Consider the following 25,060-nt stretch of genomic DNA (forward strand, 5'->3'; position numbering starts at 1 on the left):
TTTTTTGTTTTAATCTTGATGTTTCTGGCTTACAGGTCATGGATATAAAAAACCCCAGTATCTCAAAATATTAGAATAATGAATTTATAATACAGCAATGTCGATGGAAAAAAAATTAACTTTCCCACGATGTAAAATTTTTTTTGTATGCTACTTTTATAATGCCACTTTCACCTTTGGGTTCCCCCCCCCCCCCATTGTGTTACATCAGTCTGTATTTCCCTTGGCATAACAGCATTAACAACCAAAGCAGTATGACGTACAAAACATGACCGTGCATGACTGTAATACAAGGGGCCTGATGTATTACAGAAATAAGGCCTTCTTTTTTTGGCTGGCAGGCAAGTAACTGAACTATTTTCAGCTGTTTCTCCATTAGTCAGTCAACACAGGATTGCACAAGAAAAAAATGGAAAATTTTGTTATTGCTAAATTCATATATTGTAGTATCTCAGAAATGCAAGATAAATAATGAGCACTGAATAAAATATAGCTGCAAGTAGCTAATGAAGGGTCAAGCATTACATAGAACCACTTTGGGGTAATACATGACACCAATGTCACGACATAGCCCTCAAAATAGCTTTCAAATTTTATGTCAATACAATCAAGCAATGCAGAGATATAACCTCACATTTTTTTTGGCTATTTCACCATCAATGTCTGCCATATTAGATTTGAAAATCAATACATGTCTTTAAAGCCACCATCTCCAAGGAATCACAAGACAAACGAAGATTTTATGATTTTAGATAAAGCAGTTGAATAGTGATGAGCATTAATAATTTATTTTACAGACTGAAATCTTTGTAGTGCTTGTAAAACTGAGAATTAAATTTTAATGTAATTAAAATGGAAAAAAAAATGAAAAAATAAAAAAAAAAATCCCTATCAGCAGTGTACTTCTACATGAAGAAGTACAATTCACATTTTACATGAAATTCAAGACTGGAATCACAAAATGTTAATGTTTAGGAGTAGGCTATATGACTACAATCTTATTTCACGATAACGATACGTTTTCTCAGGTAGGTCTATCAGTAGTATTCAAATAAGAAATACTATGGAAATGGAATAAAGCAATTAAATGTAAAATAAAAGACTTCACTGTATATACATAGACATATACAGTGATTCTTATTAAATTTACTGAAGTTATTCAGTCAAATGAGTGAGTGAGTGATTTCCTCTTTTTCTTTTGTTGTTTGATGAACATTAATGACACAGACAGCAGCAGGTTTATTAGACTGCTCTCACTTTAAGACCTAATGCACAGATTCAATATACTGTATTGGCACACCTCCGATTTTTTCGCCAACTGTTTACATTCACTTAAGACATAACCGGCTGTGTTTGCATGAATACTCGGCCAGACCTGCATTTTGACATGGTGTGTATATTTATTTGACTGTCCACGCATAATAAGCCGCTAAAGAGAACTCAATTTGGTACTCGCACAATGAGGCGGCTTTCAAGTGTGTGCGCACAGAAAGCCCCCTGGTCAGGCAGGGACACATTCATTCATTTTATTTTATGTTGTTATTTTAATTTTATTTTTTTAATCTTTCTTTTCATGTTACACATGACATGGACTCGACTATACTCTGAAAAATTTCCGAGTCCAAAATGTCAGAGTCCGTGTCAAGTTCAAGTATAAATTTACCTGAGTGCGTGTTCGAGTCCGAGTCCGGGATCGAGAACCCCAACTCTACTCATAGCTTTTCTGAAGATTAGTCTCAAGATTAGACAAATTTGTTGAAGATTGAATAAAAAGTGTGGGCTGTGAAAACTTTTTCAAAAAACTCAAAATGGTGGGAAATCCAATACATTGAAAAAGTCACGTGGTATTGTCATAAATCAAGTATTAATTGAAAAAAAAGAAAGAAAAAAAAAAGAATTTAATTCCTACGCCAAACACTTAAAAAGTTATAAGCAAAAATGTACCTTGAAATTTGCCCCAAGGGTGGTGCTAGAGGCATTGAGGGGGAAGAGGCCAAAATTGGTAAAATGACTTTTGTCCAATCAGTTTTCGAAATGTCAACTTTTTACCTCATGGTTTTAGGAGCTGCCATACACTTCCAACAAAGAATAAGAAGGAGAACACAAACAAAAACAATTGGGTTCCAGCACCTTTGGTGCTTTACCCGTAATAAATAAATGAACAGGAACATGCTATATTGGTAACTGAATTATATTGGTGGTGACAACATGAACACTGTGTGCACATGTGAGGTACCATAAGATTAGATAAGATTTATTCCTGTAATAACATCATATCATAAACAAATATTTTATTAACAATCAGAACAAAGGGGGGATTTCTTACTTTGGGTAAAATGGAAAGAAACAATATAAGCACCGTTTATAGTCAGTCATTGTATGATCCTTTGTAAAGGATTCTTTTTTTTTTTTTTTACATATAAAGTTATGTCTGATGTATAATGTGACGATGAATTTTTAATGCAACTCTACAAAAAAAATCCAAAAAGCCACAAGAGATGAGAGAATCTAAATAGTTTAATCACTCTCTCTCTCTCTCTCTCTCTCTCTCTCTCTCTCTCTCTCTCTATATATATATATATATATATATATATATATATATATATATATATATATATATACAGTATCTCACAAAAGTGAGTACACCCCTCACATTTTTGTAAATATTTCATTATATCTTTTCATGTGACAACACTGAAGAAATGACACTTTGCTACAAAGTAAAGTAGTGAATGTACAGCTTGTGTAACAGTGTAAATTTGCTGTCCCCTCAAAATAACTCAACACACAGCCATTAATGTCTAAACCGCTGGCAACAAAAGTGAGTACACACCTAAGTGAAAATGTCCAAATTGGGCCCAATTAGCCATTTTCCCTCCCCGGTGTCATGTGACTTGTTAGTGTTACAAGGTGTCAGGTGTGAATGGGGAGCAGGTGTGTTAAATTTGGTGTCATCGCTCTCACACTCCCTCATACTGGTCACTGGAAGTTCAACATGGCACCTCATGGCAAAGATCTGAAAAAAGAATTGTTGCTCTACATAAAGATGGCCTAGGCTATAAGAAGATTGCCAAGACCCTGACACTGAGCTGCAGCACGGTGGCCAAGACCATACAGCGGTTTAACAGGACAGGTTCCACTCAGAACAGGCCTCGCCATGGTCGACCAAAGAAGTTGAGTGCACGTGCTCAGCATCATATCCAGAGGTTGTGTTTGGGAAATAGATGTATGAGTGCTGCCAGCATTGCTGCAGAGGTTGAAGGGGTGGGAGGTCAGCCTGTCAGTGCTCAGACCATACGCCGCACACTGCATCAAATTGGTCTGCATGGCTGTCGTCCCAGAAGGAAGCCTCTTCTAAAGATGATGCACAAGAAAGCCCGCAAACAGTTTGCTGAAGACAAGCAGACTAAGGACATGGATTACTGGAACCATGTCCTGTGGTCTGATGAGACCAAGATAAATTTATTTGGTTCAGATGGTGTCAAGCGTGTGTGGCAGCAACCAGGTGAGGAGTACAAAGACAAGTGTGTCTTGCCTACAGTCAAGCATGGTGGTGGGACTGTCATGGTCTGGGGCTGCATGAATGCTGCCGGCACTGGGGAGCTACAGTTCATTGAGGGAAACATGAATGCCAACATGTACTGTGACATACTGAAGCAGAGCATGGCCGCAGGGCAGTATTCCAGCATGATACCGACCCCAAACACACCTCCAAGACGACCACTGCCTTGCTAAAGAAGCTGAGGGTGAAGGTGATGGACTGGCCAAGCATGTCTCCAGACCTAAACCCTATTGAGCACCTGTGGGGTATCCTCAAACGGAAGGTGGAGGAGCACAAGGTCTCTAACATCCACCAGCTCCGTGATGTCGTCATGGAGGAGTGGAAGAGGACTCCAGTGGCAACCTGTAAAGCTCTGGTGAATTCCATGACCAAGAGGGTTAAAGCAGTGATGGAAAATAATGATGGCCACACAAAATACTGACACTTTGGGCCTAATTTGGACATTTTCACTTAGGGGTGTACTCACTTGCCAGCGGTTTAGACATTAATGGCTGTGTGTTGAGTTATTTTGAGGGGACAGCAAATTTACACTGTTATACAAGCTGTACACTCACTACTTTACATTGTAGCAAAGTTTCATTTCTTCAGTGTTGTCACATGAAAAGATATAATCAAATATTTACAAAAATGTGAGAGGTGTACTCACTTTTGTGAGATACTGTATATATATATATATATATATATATATATATATATATATATATATATATATAGTTATAAATAGTTATACACTATATAAATAGTTTTATCAACTTACAGGTGTTCAGCTGTCAACTACAAAAATTGCTTTATATATAATATAAAACACTCACAGAGGGTGAGTGTGTTTGATTCTACATATAAAGCAATTTTTGTAGAATGCTTTGAGGATCCCAGTTTTCCCTTGTTGGCCTTACTGTCCTATATTTAGCTAGCTACTCACCATGTTCTGATTGTTAACGTTCACCTTAGTGGGCTTTGCTTATGCTGAATAATTTTCTATTCCATTTTCACTCATCTCTTTTTCAACCAAGTCAGTTGCTTCCTCTGCATTTCCCCCTCAGTGTTTACATTTATTCCTTTAGCAGACGGTTTTATCCAAAGCGACTTACAAATGAGGAAATACAAGCAAGGCGATATATCAAGCAGAGAACAATACAAATAGTGCTACCATGTAAGATTTATAACTGAGATCTACAGAAGCATAGTGCACAGAGTAGAGCTGTTTACCCCTCATATGACACAAACTATATGATTTGCAGGTAATTGTCATGGTTCCTTTGTTATTCACAACCTGTACTGATTCATTGAGAAAGATCTCAAAACAGCAGGTATCCAGGTGTATACAGTTCTGGTATGCTACACGTAACTGTAATGCAATCAAATCTAATGTGTTTTTATGAACTCGTGTTGACTGTTTTGAATCTGTTGCCAGGTTAACTTGTTTTTGTACCTGTGCTTAAACACAAACATCACAGGAATGACTGGAATGACAACAGGATGAGCAAGCTCCACTGTTTTACTTGCAAGTCTGTATGAAAATTAATATTGTACTTTTTTTTAAAAGTTTGAATTATAACACATACTTAATCTACATGTGAAAAAATAAGTACACCCCATGGAAATTGGTGGCTGTTTTTGCACAGGTCCTATTTCATCCAGTGAGCCCTGTAACTTGTTCAATATCATAGCTGCCCTCTTGTACTCTTCACTTAGAATTACTGCCCTTCTTGCCCCTGTACTCAAGGATGGCCTAATCTTGGCAGTGTTTGCATTGTGCCATATTTTTTCCACTGTGTGGAATATATTAAATGTTACAGAAAAATGTTTGGATGTCAGTATAGAAAGCAACAAATTATGTAACACACCACTTGTCAGACAAAAAAGATGAAGACTGCAAAAGAGAAGCAAATGTGACAGTCAGAGTCTCCAGATTTTCACAGCTGCTCAGTAAAACTTACCAGCTAATTTCCTTCAAAGTATACCTGTGACTACTATTTAAATAAATAAATATTTAAAAAAGCAAAGGGATGTCACACTAAATATTGACTTTGTTTAGTTTATTTCTGTTTACTGCTCTTTATATTCTTTCTATATGCAGAAACATTAAATTTTATTATTTCTGAAGGCTTTTTTGATTTACAGCATTTCTTTGAATGTGCAGGTGTTCTGTTTTTGTCTTTGTAGCCAAATTCATCTGCTGTCTTTAACATCAAAAGATTTTTGTTGTTGTTTTCACATTACTGTTATAGATATGTTTTTCTAACTCACATCTTTCTTGCTTTGTTTTTCAAAGCAGAGAACTTTGCTTTAGTTACTGTAAAACAGTGGTGACAACACTGGCAGGAATTTCCCTTTAAGAGACAATAATACACAAGTATCATACAATACCCATGTGAAAAGTTAACTGACTTGCTCATAACCGCTTACCAGCTCCAGCAGCAATAACTACAACCAAACTATACCTTGTGTTTATATCTGTTTTGTTGTTGCTGGGACACAGCTGCCACAGCAGTTGGTTTCATTTTCATTCTGCTTATTATATCCTTCATTTGATTTAGTTCAATATTGGCTATTTTTCTTATAATATATTACACTAAATACACTATATGGCCAAACATACAGTATGTGGAAAAACAAGATCAGGAAGATTCATCTCATTATGGACTCTTTATGGACTGAGGGCACAGCTTACTGAGTGTTATAGGACTTTGGCAAACATCCCAATATAGACAAGGCAGCTAGCTGACTGGTTTGGGAATTTACTTTTTTTTTTTTTTTTTTTAAATGTTATTTGTTTTCTCTTTTTCCCCCATAAAAGAATGAAAGAAAAAAAAACAATCAACATGTTGACTCACAATATTTCCTGTTGCAGTTTCCTGTTTCCTGCGTCCTGTAGGCTCAAATTTTGCCTAATCATCTGAAGACACTTAACATAGAAACAGATACTCACATTCAATTGGAGCAAGAAAAATAAGACACCAGCCGTGAGTGAGAAGAAGCAAGGGTCCAGGTTTATTCGTTCCATTCCACCACACGAGATCCCCACAGTTTGAGACGTCCCAAAATGCGATCTAAAAAACCAGAGCTGAAGCTCTTCTATTTATACAATTTTCTTAGGGTCAGGATGACCCAGACATCAATATGTTTAGAGTTAGCTATCCCGGAACACCATTATGTACATCAGTTGGCACTGTTGAGCGACCTTTATCACGCAGATGCAGTTCTGGCTCCAAAATATATTTTGTCTTGTTTCACTCTTTAAAAATAACTTGACCTTGTCTGTGTCGCTTCCTGACTGGATTTTCATCGAGAACGGACATTTTCAAACACACCATCTCTACATTATGAGTAAATTTTATGTTTGTTCTACATTTCTTTTTTTGTTTATAGTGCTTACATGTACATTACCCTATAACACCTGGAGAATAACTGTCATACAAGATCTGAAGGTACTGCATATCGCATGGGACAACGCTAAAACGCTCACCAAAGACCGAACACCCTGGAGAGAAACTGCCGCCCGATATACTACTTAGCATTGGAGGATCTAAATCTAAGTTTGGTTTAGTTTATTATGGTTTACCTACATTAATATCTGAAGGTATCTTCACCTTTCTAATTAATTATGTTTACATGATTAGTTGACTACTATGTTTCCATTCTTGATGTAAGATTAAGTTATGGGATTTATGAATACATTATTAATATTTGTAGAATTAACCTAGGTGCCCCATAAAAAAAATAAGTCTGAGACTTCCATTATAAATTGACCCTAAAAGTGGAACTGTGAGCAATCTTGAGCATTACATTTGGATTTAAGTTCTAATTATAAGGAACAAGAATGTGCAAAATGTTTATATATGTACAGTACATGTATCTTATAATATGCCCTAGAGATCAGGTTTTTGTTCCAAGGAGCTAGACATTCCAAGGAGCCCATCCTGAGCAGAGACATTTTACAGAGCAGGTTTCTGTAAACAGTTGTATAACCAAAATTTGGTGTGTGCCATGACACAATTAACTTAACATGGGCGGCTGTGGCTCAGGTGGTAGAGAGGGTTGTCCATTAATTGTAGGGTTGGCGGTTCGATTCCCGGCCCACATGACTCCATATACCGGAGTGTCCTTGGGCAAGACACTGAACCCCAAGTTGCTCCCGATGGTAAGTTAGCACCTTGCATGGCAGCTCTGCTACGATTGGTGTGTGAATGGGTGAATGAGGCAGTGTAAAGCGCTTTGGATAAAAGCGCTATATAAGTGCGCCACTTTATTGACTAAGTAAAATTTCAAATAAATAAATCAGATGGTCAATAAATACATTTATTTATATATAAAATTTCAATAAAATTTATTGATTTACAAGGTAAATCAATAAATACCTTGACTTGTAAACATGTCTGTGTGGTTACAGCTCAAATCTAGCTCCAAGTATATCTGAGGCACTCTCAATGACTAATATGATCATCAGAATGCTGTTGCTCAAAAAGAGATTCTGAACAGAAAGTATTTCAATAAACCTCTCTTTATTATGTTCAAGTTTCAGTCATTCAGTATGCATTGCTTAATTTTTAAACAAGCATCGATTACACAAATGGAGAAAGAAAGACTAAAATGGGAGAGTAATGGAGTTCACAGGGAAGTAACTGGAGAACATAAATGAGATATCACATTTAATATAATTGGACCCATTTTGAGAAACATTTACAAACTTTTAGTCCCACAAACCACACACAATGTATATCTTGTCCAAATTACAATCACGCCGAATTCAAATGAAGACACTTCTTAGATAGCCAAGGTCTAAACCAGTTTTTCTGCCACTGTAAAACAATCTAGTTTCAGGCAATAAAATAAACACACACAAACACACACAAACACTACCAATTTCATTACAACATTATGTGAATAAGCTATTGTTAGTGTTCTTTAAATAGCTTCTTCTAGCTGGATGAGGTGTAAATAGAAAGAAGAATTGATTAAAAAACAAAACACACTGTCATTTAGGACACAAGGGAATTTTTCATAATCCAGATGCTTTTTTTTTTAAGGCTACACAGGCAGAATATTTAAACAGAATGTTTAAATTAGACATCTAATTGGAAAACTTAGTCTTTTAGAAGTCAGACAATTGACTGTTTTTCTCAGAACAGATTATGTCTACACTAAATTTTGTCATTAGTAGGATTTCTTACATTTATTATGAAACCTGACCATATAACTACATTTCAAGGTTATTGGTTTGCCTAAAGCAATTGGAAATTGTAAATGGATGAAGGAAAGGAAAAGGTAATATGGTACATGGTAATTGAAACTGAAAAGGCATTTGCATCAGTTATAATTTTGCCTTAGTGACTCATCCGACAAATGAGTAAGTAGATACTCAAACAAAATCATGGAGAAAAAGCAAAACATTGACCATTCATATTTCTTGTTGGGAGGTTTGTGGTGGAAGTAATATTAAATGATAGCATTTCTGAATTCTCTAATCTGATTGGTCACAACAATTCATTCATTTATGCCAGACTCTCTACATAATCGAAAAACAAACAGATTAAAAAACGTGTCATTTAAAAAAACAAAAACAGTAAGGATGTTTATTTAACATTTATGGAAAGAGTCTCCAGTGAGTGCCAGTGCTTTGTAATTGACAGAGATAAAGGTGGTAAAGTAAAGGATGCTGACCTTTGTTTTCTTAGTAACAAGTTGGGGGGTTGGGGGATTCCTAAACGGTTAATGCAATATTTTTGTTAAACCCCTTTAATTAAACCTGAAAATCTACACATCAATCAGATCTTCATTGCTTAATTTCAAATCAATTGTGGTGGTGTATAGAGGCAAAAATGTCCAAATTGTCACTGTCCAAATACTTATGGACCTTACTGTATAATGAATCATACTTCAATAAGGAAAAATTTTAATAGTTGGCAAATTGCAGTGGTACAAGAGGTATACTTTGGGCAAGCCATTAGAGGAAAATAATCAGCTTCATGGTTGTTGATTATTTTCAGTTTACATCACGATCCCTAGTGTTTTAATGATTTAATGAATATTTATGATTGATTGATGTGATGTGTATGTAACTACTACAGAACACATTCAAATATATCCTCTCAAACATATGTCTCTTATTCTGATTTGACATAACTTTAACTAAACCTCTGTGGCAAACACAGGTAATGAAAAACATGATAGTTGGTCAATTCACTTAAAAGGAAAGAAAAGGCAATTTGAAAATCTGATATTTAAATTTTTCCCCTATTACCTTTTCCATTTCTACATGTAGAGATCTTAGTTTCCTAGTTAGTTTTCAAACTCGGATGGTATTTAGCACTCTTTGATCCTCAATATGCAATTCAAATATTTTTTTTTTAGTTTTTGAAACACAAAACCTACAATAATAATCACAAGAATATCTCTGAGGGGAATCCGAGACGCATAAAGACACAGGTGCCATGTGAAGCAAACCAGACGTAGGATGTTTCTGCAACATATTTACATTCTATATCTATATTTTTGCAGTATATTGGAAGCTGACATCTTTAAATATATCCTCATGAAACTCCTCATAGTAAGCTGACTTCTTAAGCCTTTTAAATTTATGGGGTAGGAATGAAGGAGCTGAACCTAGCTAACACAAAATATTCATGAAGTCCCAGAGTGTTCAGGTCTGTTTGAATAGCTTTGCTCATGCAAATTTTCCATTACATTCCCACTCACTAATTTTGCCCCAACAAACTGGACGACAGCAGGAATACATTGAAACTGTGTCTGTAAGGGTACCTTTGCATGTTCTCATGTGCAGCTACCTGTCTGTGCATGTGTGTTTGTGTTTGAGCATTTAGCTTAGCAGCTCCAGGTATGTGACTGGCACCTTGCCTTTCTGATTTCCCCGCTCGCCGATGAGCCAGTCTGGATCCATGCCTGGGACTGTGTAGACCGTAATGAGCTGAAGAGACAGAGCATGACACAGTCACATATCATCCCATTCCTTCCAGAAAGTTGTTCCAAAGTTATTCAAATATTTAATAAACAGAGACAGGAAAAGAAACGTATGGTACACAAAGCTGTTGTTTTTATGCCAGAAATATCTCTAAAATATACTAACTATATAACTAGAACGGTAGTGACCATGACCCTGTTTGAATCAAAACCAAAAACTAATAATGTCATCTGCTAATTCCATATAAATCCTACAAACTTAACCATTTCTTTTTATCGCACTGATGAGAATCTGACAGATGTACACACAAGCTGAAAACAACCACCTACTGGCTAGAGGCATAAAGGGCAAACCAGAGGCGAGACTGGCTATGAAAATCTCACTGGCTACATTTACATAACATCAATATTGCGATATTAATTGTAATTTTCAGATATTCTAATTAGCATTGAGTCATGTAAACGCTGTAATCCGATTGCCCGATTCAGATTAAGATGATATTTTGATTCCCACCCCTGGAATATGCTTGTTTTAATCAGAAATTTGCTGCATGTAAAACAACTTATTCAGAAAATCCACTGAAAGTAGATCTATGCGCATGCTCAGTCTGCAAGGAATTGTGGGTACTAACAGATGCTTAGCTGTTGGCTCGGTATTTAGGAAATGCAACTCGGGCGTACTTACAACAACCATGTATACAGGAATATTCAGATGCCTGTATGCATATAAACATCATATTCGGAATATGGCTGCAACATGAATATAGACCTTAAATAGAATTTGATGTGCATATAAACATAGTCACTGAGACAGCATGAGAAAGAAAAGCTTAAGAGACAAAGGGGAAGCCATATTCTTCTACATGACACCAGATAGTGAGATTAGAAATCATTACTCGCATTAGAAATATTTTAACTGTATACTATAAAGTCAAACAGTACCAGGTGTGTTGCAAGGATACTTAGTATGAGCATATTGTGAATAACAGCCCTGGAATGAGCACAGGAAAGTCTTTATAATTACAGCAGCAGGTCTTTATCCAAAAGCTTCAGAATCCAAGCGACATTATCAAATGAAGCAAAGATTAGACTTTGTCATAAGTGGTTTTTGGGCAATTCAAATCTTTTAAGTAGCCATGTAGGACCAGCATTATGACATTTGGAAAGATAACAGACTGGTTATCAATAAAAAATGAGGTGTGACGAAATTTGATCTGCTTTATCTGAAGCATCTAAGCTTTGTGTGTGTCTGTACATGTGCGCACGTTTGTCTGATTTCTCTGCCTTGTTTGCGTCAGCAGGTTATGCTCGGAAGTACAGCCTAGCCTGCACAAATTGTGGGGGGGCATTTTCAGTAAAATTTCAGGGGCCTTTTCAGTAAATCTGCTTACACAATGAGAACCACAACTGTGAGACAGCTTGTTGTTTGTTTTAAATCCTACCGGTTAGTTCTGCACATTTTGGACTTAAGACACAGGCTACACACTGAGCCCACCTCATCAGCTAACAGCGAGAGTTCACTTGTGTCTGCAGCATCGTAGTCATACAGCACTTTGGCCTTGCGTGTGCCAGTGGCTGGAGGGTTCACGTCCTCAATTTTCAGTGTGTCCAGAGAGCTGGACGAGGCAGCTGGAGGAGAGACCCCGGGCACAGCAGCACTTGAAAGCGTAGAGGAAGTGGAAATTGCTGACACGGAGGGATTCGCAACAAAGGCATTGGGAAACCTAGCCAAGAAAAGCAGAATTGCAATTGGCATAGGTGTGTGTGGCTCTACAAGCAAGCTACATTTCTAGAAAAAAAATTTTCCCCCGATTTGAGTTACATTATGGGAATGAACAAAATTTACAAAGCAAAGAAAATGTCTGTGAAAGCATATCACACAGTTTTGAGCACAGCAGACAGAGTAAACAATAGTAAATAGAGAGTGAGGGTGGCCAACCTGAGCGTGCAAATCAGTATCAGTGGTCACATTTTTTAATGACCACCCTCGCTGATGCTGCTTTCATGTTCAGCTCGGCCTATCTATTAAACGTATTGCTTAAAATATCTTAACCAGAAATCTCAGCATGAGTACTTCACAGCAGCAACCGAGATAAACAGAGCTAAATAAAAATGTTCCATGTTTGCTTAATACCAAGTAGGTTACTAATTATAGTATCGGCATCGGGTTGGCGAGTAAAAAAATGTATTTAATCTTATTAAATCATAAGATGTTTTTCAAGCTATGGCACTGTACTACAAACAACACAGCCTAAATATGACCAAAACTACCAAGCATTCATTTATTTACTTCATGCAGGAGTGTATTTTGAGTCATAGAAATACAGCAATATTTTATTTTTAAATCAAAGTATTTTTCATTTAAATATAAGAATTACTCTGGTGCTGCATGTTTGAGAAAGGAAATTACTCACGTATCTCCATTTGCACTGAAAGCCCAAGGGAAGGAAGAAGTACAGTCAGTTTAAGTACAGAGATATTCCCATTTTAAAATTATCCCATTCTATAAATAACATTCCCAGGTCACTAGACGTGCGATGTCGATTTATAATCCCTGATTTAAGGATATCCTTAAGTCATGATATATAAGGAAATGTAGGCATAGCACAGTGGAATGACGTAAACCATTAATCATTGTTTATTTTCATTTGAATCAGCGTTGTGCGTTCTCGCTACTGAAGTCCATACAAGAGCAGAAAAAAATTTAAAGCTGATCGCTTGCTTCACTTGCTTATTTTAGTCCACATAACTCTCACAAATATGCATAGGATTCTACTGAGCAGTTCCCAGCTGTCACATAAAATACTTTATATATACTATCAGCTGGACATCTAACTCTCTTAAATGACCAGACAATTCCATGTAATATTTAGCCTGAATGCTGTGTATACAGTTGTGGACAGAATGTTGATACCCTTAGGAAAAAAATTCAAATTGAAAGTTAGCAACAAAACATTTAGTGTGCCAAGATTCACAAATGCTTCATCATCCTCCCAAGCAACAAACTGTAAAATACAAAATGAAATGAAACAAAATGATGTCAGTGTTGCACTTCCCTTTTTGAACAACATGGTCCAGGCTTTTATTTACTGCTTTTGTGTGTCTCAAACATTTGTCATATCTTCTAAACAGCTTTCAGATCCTCACAGCTGTAATATTCCCATATCCCTACATCTGCAAAATCTGATTCTCGGAGCTCTACATCTGCACAGTCTTCACGACATATCTGTTCAAACACATCCTTCTTTAGATCAGACCTGGTGATGACTAGGGACGAGACAAAACTACTTTTGTTCACTTTCACTTCCAAATATGCCTTGTATCAAGGTTTTTATGTTTTTGATTTTTGGCTTTTTGCAGAAAACATATCTCTGGGTGCAGATCGTGTCCTCCAAAACTATTGGAATGGCAAGGCCAATTCATTTTTTTTTCGCTGTAGACTGAAGACATTTGGGTTTGAGATCAAAAGATGAATATGAGAAGAGAGTTTAGAATTGCAGCTTTTATTTCCTGGTATTTGTATGTAGATGAACATAGCACAGATAGAACATAGTACATTTTGTATCAGACCACCAAATTTGTAAGCGAGCAAAAATATCGCAACATTTCTACCCTTTCTTTCTTGTTACCCAGGTGTTCATCTACTCTTGGTTCTATCATTCAGTTTTACCTGCGAAGACTGCATTTGTTGTTAAACAAATTCAGCCAACATGATCAGTGAGATAAGCCAACATGAAGATCAGAGAGCTGTCTAAGGAAGAAAAGCAAGCCATTTTGAAGCAGAGGAAAAAAGAGAAAATCAATCAGAGGCATAGCACAAACACTGGGCTAAGCCAAAACAACAATTTGGAATGTCCTGCAAAAGAAAGAAACCATTGGTGTACTGAGCAACAGCAGCTGATGACAGAAACATTGTGAGAGCTGTGAAAACATTTAGACTGGCCAAGTCAATCACCAGACCTAGTTGAGCAGCATTTCAACTCCTGAAGAGGAGACTGAATGGAGAAACCCCCTAAAACAAACAGCAACTGAAGAGGCTACCGTAAAATTCTAGAAAAGCATCACAAAAGAAGAAACCAAGAAATTTGGTGATGTCAGTGGGTCACAGGCTCAATGCAATTATTGCAAGCAAGGGATATGCAATCAAATATTAAGTGTTATTTACTTTAATTAACTTCAAGACTTCTCTGTACCTATACTTTTGCTCACCTAAAAATTGGGTGGTCTGATACAAAAGGTTTTATGTTTTATGTTGCTTAACACATCTAGATGTAAATACCAGGAAATAAAAGCCGAAACCCATCTCATATCCTTCTTTTGATCTCAAACCCAAATGTCTTTGGTCTATAGCACAAAAAAATTAACTGGCCTTGCCGTTCCAATAGATAGAACGGGATATGCATATTCATACACAGCAAGAAGAGTCCAGTGCAGATAACATCCTTGACAAACTGAGTTAATGTACTAAGCTGTAGCCACTTATGCTGATACTCACCTACTGAGCTCCTTCTGAAGATCCTGCATGTGCTTGTGACACTGGGCATAGTAAGCTGCCTGGGCCTCCACAAATTCATGCAGGCAACGCAAATGATTTACCTGATCAGACAGTAATAAGGGAACATTTTATTTGACATGCATTTTATTAATTCCTGTTGTCTCTTAATTTATACCTGATTAACTTAATCAGCACAAACATATTTGATAACACAATATGGGAAGACAGGAACTCCAGTTGGAATCACTGTAAATTACACAAAGCAGTCTGACATTTTTGCAGTAAAGGCAAAAAAAAGGAATGGAAGGCTGTATACGTAAATCTCAGCTAATCTCAGAAGCTGCACTATAATCAATGCATATTAAATTTAATTACATGGGTCCAGTTTTGCTTTTAAAATGGCTGAACCTGGACGAATGCTATGCAATGTATTTTTTACCCTGGCCTATATTTATGATTAGATTAAAATCCTGCATTTCGTATGCATTGCTATGTACAGCCATTTCTTATAATAGATGTATAAAACATGTATTAAAGTTATATAGTCAATATACAGTATCTACCCATACAAATCATAAGATGAAATATCCTAAATATATACTGGTAAATATATGCATGTATTTTCATCAATATACAGTATATTTAATATAAAGAATTAAAAATTGTCTGGCAAAAGATTAATCAATTACACAGTCTTAATTGGAATACAGGACAATATATACACAGCAAAGTACTGTCATATAACATGTCACATAAGGTTACTGGAAAAACAACAAATCAGAAGTAATTAAATTAGAAACAGAACTGTGGACATTTGTGTTTCCAAGACATCTGCGTCATGAAACGGGAAAAAAAATCCATGTACAGCTGAATATGTCATCCAAATATTGACTAAACAGAGACTGGAGCAGCTTTTATTACAATCTTATTTCCTCTGTGTGTGTTACTGTGGAACCATAGAGATATGCATGATAACAACTCTGACTCACATGTGTACTGCTGACGCCTTCTAGGAGAAGACGGGTCACTTCAGCTTGTCTATCAAACTCCGTCTGAGCCACACGCAACTCCTGCTCTGCCTGAAACATGAACACAAACAAGTCCAATAACACAATAAGGTCAAAGCAGGTAGCCTACAATAAAAACAGCCTGTACATTCAAATAACAATCTCTATATTTACATAGGGGCATAGTAATGTGAATGTTGTCCAAGCAATTTCAATAACCCGTTTTAAATGAATGTATACTTACTTTGTCTACCTCTTCACTCCACAGCTGATTTCACGCAGCACAACAGACAAGAGAGGAGGCATTAGCTATTTACTCATGCACTGATTAAATTAAGTTTGAAAGTGGTGCAATGAGCATGGCTTTTAAAGCTAACCTTTAAACTACTAATCACCAACAGGTGCTATGAGATCCTGTTTACTAAATGTTCACACATTAAACCAGTCTCTTCCATTCACAGACCAGGGTTATGTGTGGATGCGGCCAGGGTTGGACTTATGCACGGGCTAACCTGGGCTGTAGCCCATAGGCCCAGGTGAAAGAAGTTCCCCAAGCTAATAAAAGCTAAAAATAAATATCTAGGTTTTCAGTTCCAGTGATTGAAATATTTTTAAATAAAAAAAAAATATTGCCACTGGCTCACTCTAGTTCAATACTCCGTTGCAACATGTCCTTCCATTTGTTCAGTTGTACACTGATCCTACTCGACTTGTATTTATACACGTCTTGAGAGTGGGACAGAATGGTCACAGAATATATGTGTAAACTACTGTGTAAAGCAAAATAAAAAACAAAAATACTTGGAATGGTGGTTTTTACTAAAAGTGGATTTTTCAAAGACTTGGCTACAAATATAAACGAATATATATGACAATATAACTTAAAAGGTAAAGACCTACTTTTTTATACCCTATTATTTTAAGGATTCCATTAGGGCTAGCTTTCTCGTGGCTTTAGTTCAATGGAGCATGTTGCTGTCGGATAATAATGCATAGTAGAGTGTGTTGTGTGTCTGCGTAAAGGTTTGATTCAAGGTGGTGGAAATGTGTCTTTTTTTTTTTATCCCCCCAAGGGGATTTTCAGGTTGTTATTGTTGTTGTTTTTCATAACTACATCTGGGATGTTAGAAGTGCTGTCCACTAGGGGTCAGACCAGAGCTCAAACACACCTATCCATTCTTTGACAATGCTATTTTGCAGAAGTTAAACAGTAAGGATGGCCAAAGTTGATGAAGCTATAATGATGTGTACATTGAGAAATTAGCAAAAGCAATGGCAGTGGCACCAACATAGATACTATATCAGACCATAAAAGCAGTGACAGCAAGGTATTCTTTTACTATGGATGAAAGAATTTGAAGCACCATCATGTTGCTTCACATACTGTCCCCATCGTTTATGTTTGTACTGTGTTAATGCACTGAATTGATGCACTGAATAAATGCAGAATATTCATGGCAGATGTCTTGCATATACATAGAGCTAAAAGAAAGTATAACCCTGGCCATATAACCCTGGTGTGGTCTGTGGGCAAATTGCACCATCTCCCTGACCAGGTGAAAAAGGCTGCGTTCCAAGTACTGCACTCAGCACATCATCTTAAGGACTGATGAAATACTTTATTTGTGCTAGTAAATTTTGTTAGATAAAGCATCAAGACAAGAGGACTGTAGACTCGAGGACCAGAACATTGTAATCCAGATGAAGTCATTTATAAATGTAAACGGGGCAATTATATCCTAAATATTTAAAGAAAATAGCATTGGTTTGCTATATTCAATTTTCTTTATATGCAGAGGACACGTTGCTGTAGTGCAGGGGACATTGATAAGGACATGTTTGATCCAGCAAAGGAAAACCAGAGCATATTAAATCAAGCTTCTTTCGTTTTTGCAATGTGGATGAAGTTCTAATGTTCAAAATTCCTATCCCAAATTTTCACCAGATGTGGAGCCACACCCAGTATGTTTCCAGCCAGAGGCATTAGCTGGTCACACCCCTTCTTCAAGCATGACAGTGTGATGCATTTTTATCCAGAAGACTAATGCTGATATGGGAATAGGGGCAGCTATTAAAAGTTAGAGTTAAAACTCGACACCAGACACTGACACAGTGAACAATCTGCATTTTCATCTTTTATCATCTTTTCACTGAAACTTTTATCTGCCTCCATCCCACAGTTAAGGCAAATTAAATTCTAAATGGGTGTTCACTATATAGGCTCATCCAAGTGTAAAATCTCAGTGGTGTACTTTATAAATATTAGAACACTGTACAAGTAACTGTAGTATGTTCATCAATAAAGATAATAATGCTGGAGAGGCAATTCTGTGTCAGGTAAGTGGGGAAAAAAAGCAATATTTTACTAATTTATTACATAACGAGAGCTCACTTAAACCCTTGACTACTCCATTACAGGAATACTCAAACCCATTACTAATTCACATAGTAGCAGGACAAAACTCCTACGCTTAAGGACACTTAAACCCATTGTATAATCAAGTTTCTATGCTGCTTGATGATGCAATACATTGGAATTTAAGGCAAAAAAAAACCACAATATAAACAAGAATCTTAAGTGACTCTAAAGGTCTATAGAAAGAACCATCTCTTTCTCTCGCGCTCTCTCTCTCCCTCACACAAAAAACTGTGTTACATCACACAAAAATATTTCAACCACTCAAATCATAACAGAAATAAGAAAGCAAAGGCAAAAAGATACAGCATGATAATCATCAAACACATTCAGAACTTTATTCAGAAGTTTACATTAAATATTCTTACTCAAAAAAGAAACCTGTACTTCATGGTGGTCTTGGCAAACAAGCGGATAAAGTTTTGTCTTAATGACAGTACACCAAGTGGGTGGGTTTAAACCCCAGGGCCGCAATAGAGCCACAAGTATCTAAATACTATTTTGGTATATTTGAAGCCTATACACATCACATTGAATATTTTTTTTTATCAATTTTTTCCCTTTGTATTGAACTTACCGGAGGTAGGATTTCTGATATAAAAAAACCAGAACTCTAAACCCAACAAATCCCCAAAAACATTCTAATTTCAAACATTTTATGTAAATTGGGTCAAAGGTGAATCATCCTGCGATTCCCAGGGAAATTCCTCAATTTAAACATTTGATATGTTTTCTATGTTCTATTGTGAATAACACATGGGTTTAAGATTTGCAAATCATTGCATTGTTTTTATTTACATTTTACACCGCATCCCAACTTTTTGAATTGGGGTTGTACTCGAATAGTATGTTTTCTACAGTGATGTACTGTATAGCATACTTAGAATATGCCCAGTGCAACTATTTGAGTAATGTTCTAGCTAGCTAGGCTGCAATAATGCTATTTTGCTGGCTCAGTGTTTTGGTTCATCTTCCTTTTTTTAAAAAATAAATAAATAAATAAAAAGTTTGCTCTACTTCAAGGTCATGGTGAGTTCAACCACTCTAAAAGCATCTACTTTTCCCTGGAAATCCTGGTGATCCACCTTTTAGCTAATTTACATAAAATATGCATTTCTAAGATTAGATTTTGTTTTTGGGATTTGTATGTAGAGTACTGATTTTTTTTAATTGGACATCTTAAGGTTCCGGGGGGCACAGTGGATTAGTGGTTAGCATGTTTGCTTTGCACTTCTAGGGTTGAGGGTTCGATCCCCACTTACAGAGTTTGCATGTTCTCCCCGTGTTCCGGGGGTTTCCTCCCCCAGTCCACAGACATGCATCGTAGGCGGATTGGAATCTCTAAATTGTCCCTAGTGTGTGAATGGGTATGTTATTGTGATTGTGCCCTGTGATGGGTTGGCACCCCGTCCAGGGTGTCCCCCACCTTGTGCCCAGAGTCCCCTGGGATAGGCGCTAGGCTCCCCCATGACCCTGTGTAGGATAAGCAGTACAGAAAAATGGATGGATGGATGGATGGATGGATCTTAGGGTTCTGAACTTTTAAAATCTGAACTTTTACCACTAACAAGTTCAAAACAAACGTAAAACATAGATAAAAATGTAAATTTATTGAATTCACCAAATTTCAAGATACAAACTCACTAGTCAAATGAACAGAGTACATTCACTGAACAGGCCACAATGGGGAGGATGGACAAAAATAGGAAAAGACACATTAAAAAGAGGAACCAACCCACACACATTCCTTCCTCACTCCATTTTCTCCATGTTGTCCTTTGATATTTATCGAGTTTTATAAACATTTTATGGCTCAAATCCCAGTAATCTGCTTGATAGCTCATAGCTCCGTCTTCGGAATCTAGCTTGAACAACATGTATTCTAACAAAATATATATGTGGACGAGATGGACTGTTCAAGCATAAACATCTAGATTTTTAGATAAATATGTGGGAGTGTTTGGCAAGCATTTTTCATGTAAACTAGGCATTGTGCTTTCTATGTGGGATTGGCGCTTAATTTCTTGAGAGGGACAGGAAGAGAAAGAGACCAATATTATCTGCAGCACTCTTACCGCAGATGCACTGGCAGACAGAACATAATTGCGGGGCCTAGTCTCCTGAAAATCAGGTACAGCCTAAAAGTGAAGGGGGGAAACAGAATTTTACACAGAATCATGCATCCAGATAAACTGCCTCAGCACACAGCACACATAGTTAAAACTAAGGAAATGCAAACAAAAGCAAGCAAGCAGCAAAGCAAAACATAAGATGCAGAGTCAAATGGTAATCCATTGTCATTTCCAAAAAGCAGGCAGCCCCAGACAGGCGAGACTTGTTAATATTGCAAAATCCTATTTAAAACTTAGCAGCATCTCTCTTGTCATGTCTTCTTGTTCTGTTTTCCCCCCTGTGTAAATTAACATTGATCTCTAATTTGTATGGTTTGTGACAGTGAAGTCAGGCAGAATCTCTATTCAATGAGATTCACCTTAATGGTTCAATTATCAAGCCTTAGGCCTGTGTACAATCCAGCTTGTGCAATTTTATCAGTCACGCATATCTTTTAAAATGATTTTGTAATCATATTGTGACCTATATGTGTTGCTTTAATGCCTAAGTGATCCAATGGGATCAATTAGCTAAAAGATTGTACTATTCAAAGAGAGTGTATTGATTCATAAAGGGCAAGACCCACTTAATTTTTAAGATTTTCATCCCATGGTTAGTATGACAGAGTAAATAGCTATAAATTATGCAGTATTTGTTGCAAAAAAGAAAAAAAAAAGAAAAGAAATAAATAAATATATATATATATATATATACATACACACACACACACACACACTTTACATATAAAGCTTTTTGTACATAACTATGTTTAATCAGTGCCCAGAAATCCAGACCCCAAAAACTCATATATTGCATATTAGCAGAGTCACAGAATACTGCAGTTTTGAATGCAACACCTTAGTCATTGGGATGGCCCACCAATTGTGTGCTTTCTAAAAAGAAAGCAAGCATTAATTTGCTTTATGACAGTAAAGCCTTACAACACAGTAAATTCCAATATATGCACAATCTACAAAAGCACAAATATCTCCCTCCAATCCTCTGGCATCTTGCCTCAGCTTGACCTGAACCCTGTGTAAATGCTTGATGGGTGTCTGTCTACAAGGTGGTTTGCAAATAAACCTGTAAATCATGAAATCATAGTTCTATTTCAACGCTCTTAGCCACCAGGGGTAATTGGTAATAATCACCTGGATACCGTCTTGCTGAGACCTTCAACAAAGTCACAATGTAAAACGTGTTAGAATACCTCAACACGCTGTTTCCTTCCAAAATTTAACTGGACTAATCAAAACTTCAACAGCTACCATCTGTACATCTGCACTTTCCAATACTACTATTGGATACTTTATTATAGCACGATCAGCCATAACATGAAAACCACTGACCGGTGAAGTGAATATCTTGGATATTAGAGATTATCGCTACATTGGCACCTGTCAAGGGGTGTGATATATTAGGCAGCAAGTGAACAGTCGGTTCTTGAAGTTGATGTGTTGGAAACAGGAAAAAGGGTCAAGCGTAACAATCTGAGTGACTTTGACAAGGGCCAAACTGTGATGGCTAGACGACTGGGTCAGGTCTTGTGGGGCGTTCCTGGTATGCATTAGATAGTACCTACCAAAAGTGATCCAAGGAAAGACAACTGGTGAACTGGCGACAGGGTCATGGATGCCCAAGGTTCACTGAAGTGCTTGGGGAGCGAAGGCTAGCTCATCAGGTCTGATCCCACAGAAGAGCTAATGTAGCAGAAATTGGTGAAAAAGTTAATGTTGGCTATGATAGAAAAGTGTCAGGACACATAGTGCATCGCAGCTTCTTCCCATAGTACATCTTGGTGCCATCTCTTTCCCAGGTAAGAGACGCACATGCAATCTCCATCCACATGGCATACAAGAAAACGTGATTCATCAGACCAGTCCACCTTCTTCCATTGCTCCATGGTTCAGTGCTCTCATGAGTGGACAGGGGTCAGCATGGACACTCTGACCGGTCTGCAGCTACGCAGCTCAATACACAGCAAGCGGGGCTGCACTGCAATGTACTTTTGTTTCTTTCACCTTTCTATTACAGCCAACATTTACTTTTTCAGCAATTTGTGCTATAGTAGCTCTTCTGTGCGAGCCTTCACGCACCATACGCGTCAATGGTGGACCCTGTTATGTTGTCCTTCCTTTGACCACTTTTGGTAGGTAGTAACCACTGCATACCGGGAACACCCCACAACACCTGCTGTTTTGGAGATGCTCTGACTCAGTCGTCTAGCCATCACAATTTGGCCCTTGTCAAAGCCTCTCAGATCCTTACGCTTGCCCATTTATCCTGCTTCAAACACATCAACTTTGAGAACTGACTGTTCACTTGCTACCTAATACATCTCACCCCTTGACAGGTGCCAATGTAGCAAGATAATCCATCATATTCGCGTCACCTGTTTTCATGTTATAGCTGATCGGGCTATAATAAAAGTGTCCAATAGCAGTATCGTAAACTGCGTGTGTACAGTGTTGAGGGGTTTTGATTAGTCCAGTTGATTGTTGGAAGGAAACAGCGTGTTGAGGTATTCTAACAAGTATTACATTGTGACCTTGACAGGTGCCATTGTACAGAGATAATCAAATGTTATTCACTTCACCAGTCAGTGGTTTTAATGTTATGGCTGATCAGTGTATAATAAATTATGACTCTCACTTTACTATTAAGAGAATTTTATTGCCACAGTTGATTGCTGATACTACAGTCAATAGTTTACAGACAATTGTTGCACTCATTATTTTTTTTTTTTTTTTATAATTCAAGACTGTTCTGTTGTCCTGTCTAGATGACATGCACTGTCCTGTGTATTTACTACATTGTTTGCACTCAGCTCACAGTGTCATGTATCTACACTGTATGAAGTCCTCTGTAGTGTGCCACTGTATTATTTCATTGCACCATGGTACTGGGGAAGTGCCATTTCGTTCCAATGTGTACAAGCTATATAGAGGAATGACAATAAAAGCCACTTAACTTGATTTGACATAAATAAAAGTGTTATATGGTTGGAATGTCCAAACTTATCCACGATGATCCGGTGTGGCTGGAGGTTTTTGTTCCACCCACAGGAGCCACAGCTGAAATTTGATTGACCGCAAAAATGAATTGATTAAACAGGTGCAATGAAAACCTGCAAAAATTCCTGCCCTTTAAGGAAGACATTGGATACCTCCATCATATGGCTATCACTCCCATCATCTACTATCATCTTCTTTCATCTACTCATGGCTGCAGCTATTCAGAACTCGGTGGCAGCTAGCTTGAGTTGGGTTAACTGCTTATCTTGTGTGGCTGGTACAGTCAGTGCTGCTGGATATGTGTAAGTCAACCCTAGAAACTAGAAATTAGTACAGCCAAATGGACTGGCCACATGGACTCCTCAACTCACCTGGCTAGACATCCACATACAGTGGTGCTTGAAAGTTTGTGAACCCTTTAGAATTTTCTATAAATCTGCATAAATATTACCTAAAACAGCATCAGATTTTCACACAAGACCTAAAAGTAGACAAAAGATAACCCAATTAAACAAATGAGACAAAATATTATACTTCATTTATAATTTATTTATTGAGGGAAATGATCCAATATTACATACCTGTGAGTGACTAAAGTATGCTCATCAGGCTGGAAAATATTACAAAACCATCTGTAAAGAGTTTGGACTTTGTACACAGCCTGTCTGACTATGGATTGGTAAAGTGAGGAAATTCAAGACCACTGTTACCCTCCCCAGGAGTGGTCAACCAACAAAGATCACTCCAAGAGCAAGATGTGTAATAATCCACAAGGTCAAACGGAAACCAAGGGTAAATTCTAAGCAACTAAAGACCTCTCTCACATTGGCTAATGTTACTGTTCATGAGTCCACCATCAGAAGAACACTGAACACAAATGGTGTACATGGCAGGATTGCAAGGAGAAAGCCACTGCTCTCCAAAAAGAACATTGCTGCCCATCTGCAGTTTGCTAAAGATCATGTGGACAAGAAAGAAGGCCACTGGAATAATGTTTTGTGGATGGATGAGACCAAAATAGAACTTTTTAGTTTAAATGAGAAGCGTTATGTTTGGAGAAAGGAAAACACTGCAACCCAGCATAACCACCTAATCCCATCTGTGAAACTTTGTGAAACATGGTTTGGGTCTGTTTTGTTGCGTCTGGGCCAGGAAAGCTTGCCATTATTGATGAAACAATGAATTCTGAATTATACCAGCAAATACTAAAGAAGAATGTCTGGAAATCTCTGAATCTGATCTGAATTTAATCTAAAGAGAAAGTGGGTCATGCAGTGAGCACACAAGTCATTCTACCAAAAAATTGGTTACAGAAGAATAAACAATGTTTTGGACTGGCCATGTCAAATTCCTGACCTTAATCCAGAAGAAATGTTATGGAAGGACCTGAATCAAGCAGTTCATGTGAGGAAACCCACCAACATCCCAGAGTTGAAGATGTTCTGTACTGAGGAATGGGCTAAAATTCCTCCAAGCCGATGTGCAGGACTGATCAACACTTGTTGGAAACATTTAGCTGCAGTTATTGCTGCA

The 25,060-nt window shown here is 37.3% G+C and overlaps 1 protein-coding gene across 6 annotated transcripts in view; it reads right to left on the reverse strand.

Moving 5' to 3' along the window:
• Positions 1–7,980: 7,980 nt before the first annotated feature.
• sh3glb2b (SH3-domain GRB2-like endophilin B2b) overlaps positions 7,981–25,060 on the reverse strand; it is a 43,838-nt gene continuing 26,758 nt past the window's right edge. The window contains exons 6-12 of one of the 6 annotated variants that reach the window (XM_053618101.1): positions 20,477–20,539; positions 16,230–16,253; positions 15,968–16,057; positions 14,979–15,079; positions 12,898–12,912; positions 11,979–12,207; positions 7,981–10,490 (exon numbers count right to left, since the gene is read on the reverse strand). In XM_053618101.1, coding sequence (XP_053474076.1) covers positions 10,383–10,490; positions 11,979–12,207; positions 12,898–12,912; positions 14,979–15,079; positions 15,968–16,057; positions 16,230–16,253; positions 20,477–20,539 — 630 coding nt within the window. In that variant the 3' untranslated portion in view covers positions 7,981–10,382. The remainder of the gene's footprint in view (positions 10,491–11,978; positions 12,208–12,897; positions 12,913–14,978; positions 15,080–15,967; positions 16,058–16,229; positions 16,254–20,476; positions 20,540–25,060) is intronic. The other 5 variants (XM_053618103.1, XM_053618102.1, XM_053618104.1 and 2 more) reach the window with 5 other exon arrangements.

This window comes from Ictalurus furcatus, chromosome 28 (assembly GCF_023375685.1).
Source record: "Ictalurus furcatus strain D&B chromosome 28, Billie_1.0, whole genome shotgun sequence".
In the NCBI taxonomy this organism is placed as follows: Eukaryota; Metazoa; Chordata; class Actinopteri; order Siluriformes; family Ictaluridae; genus Ictalurus; species Ictalurus furcatus.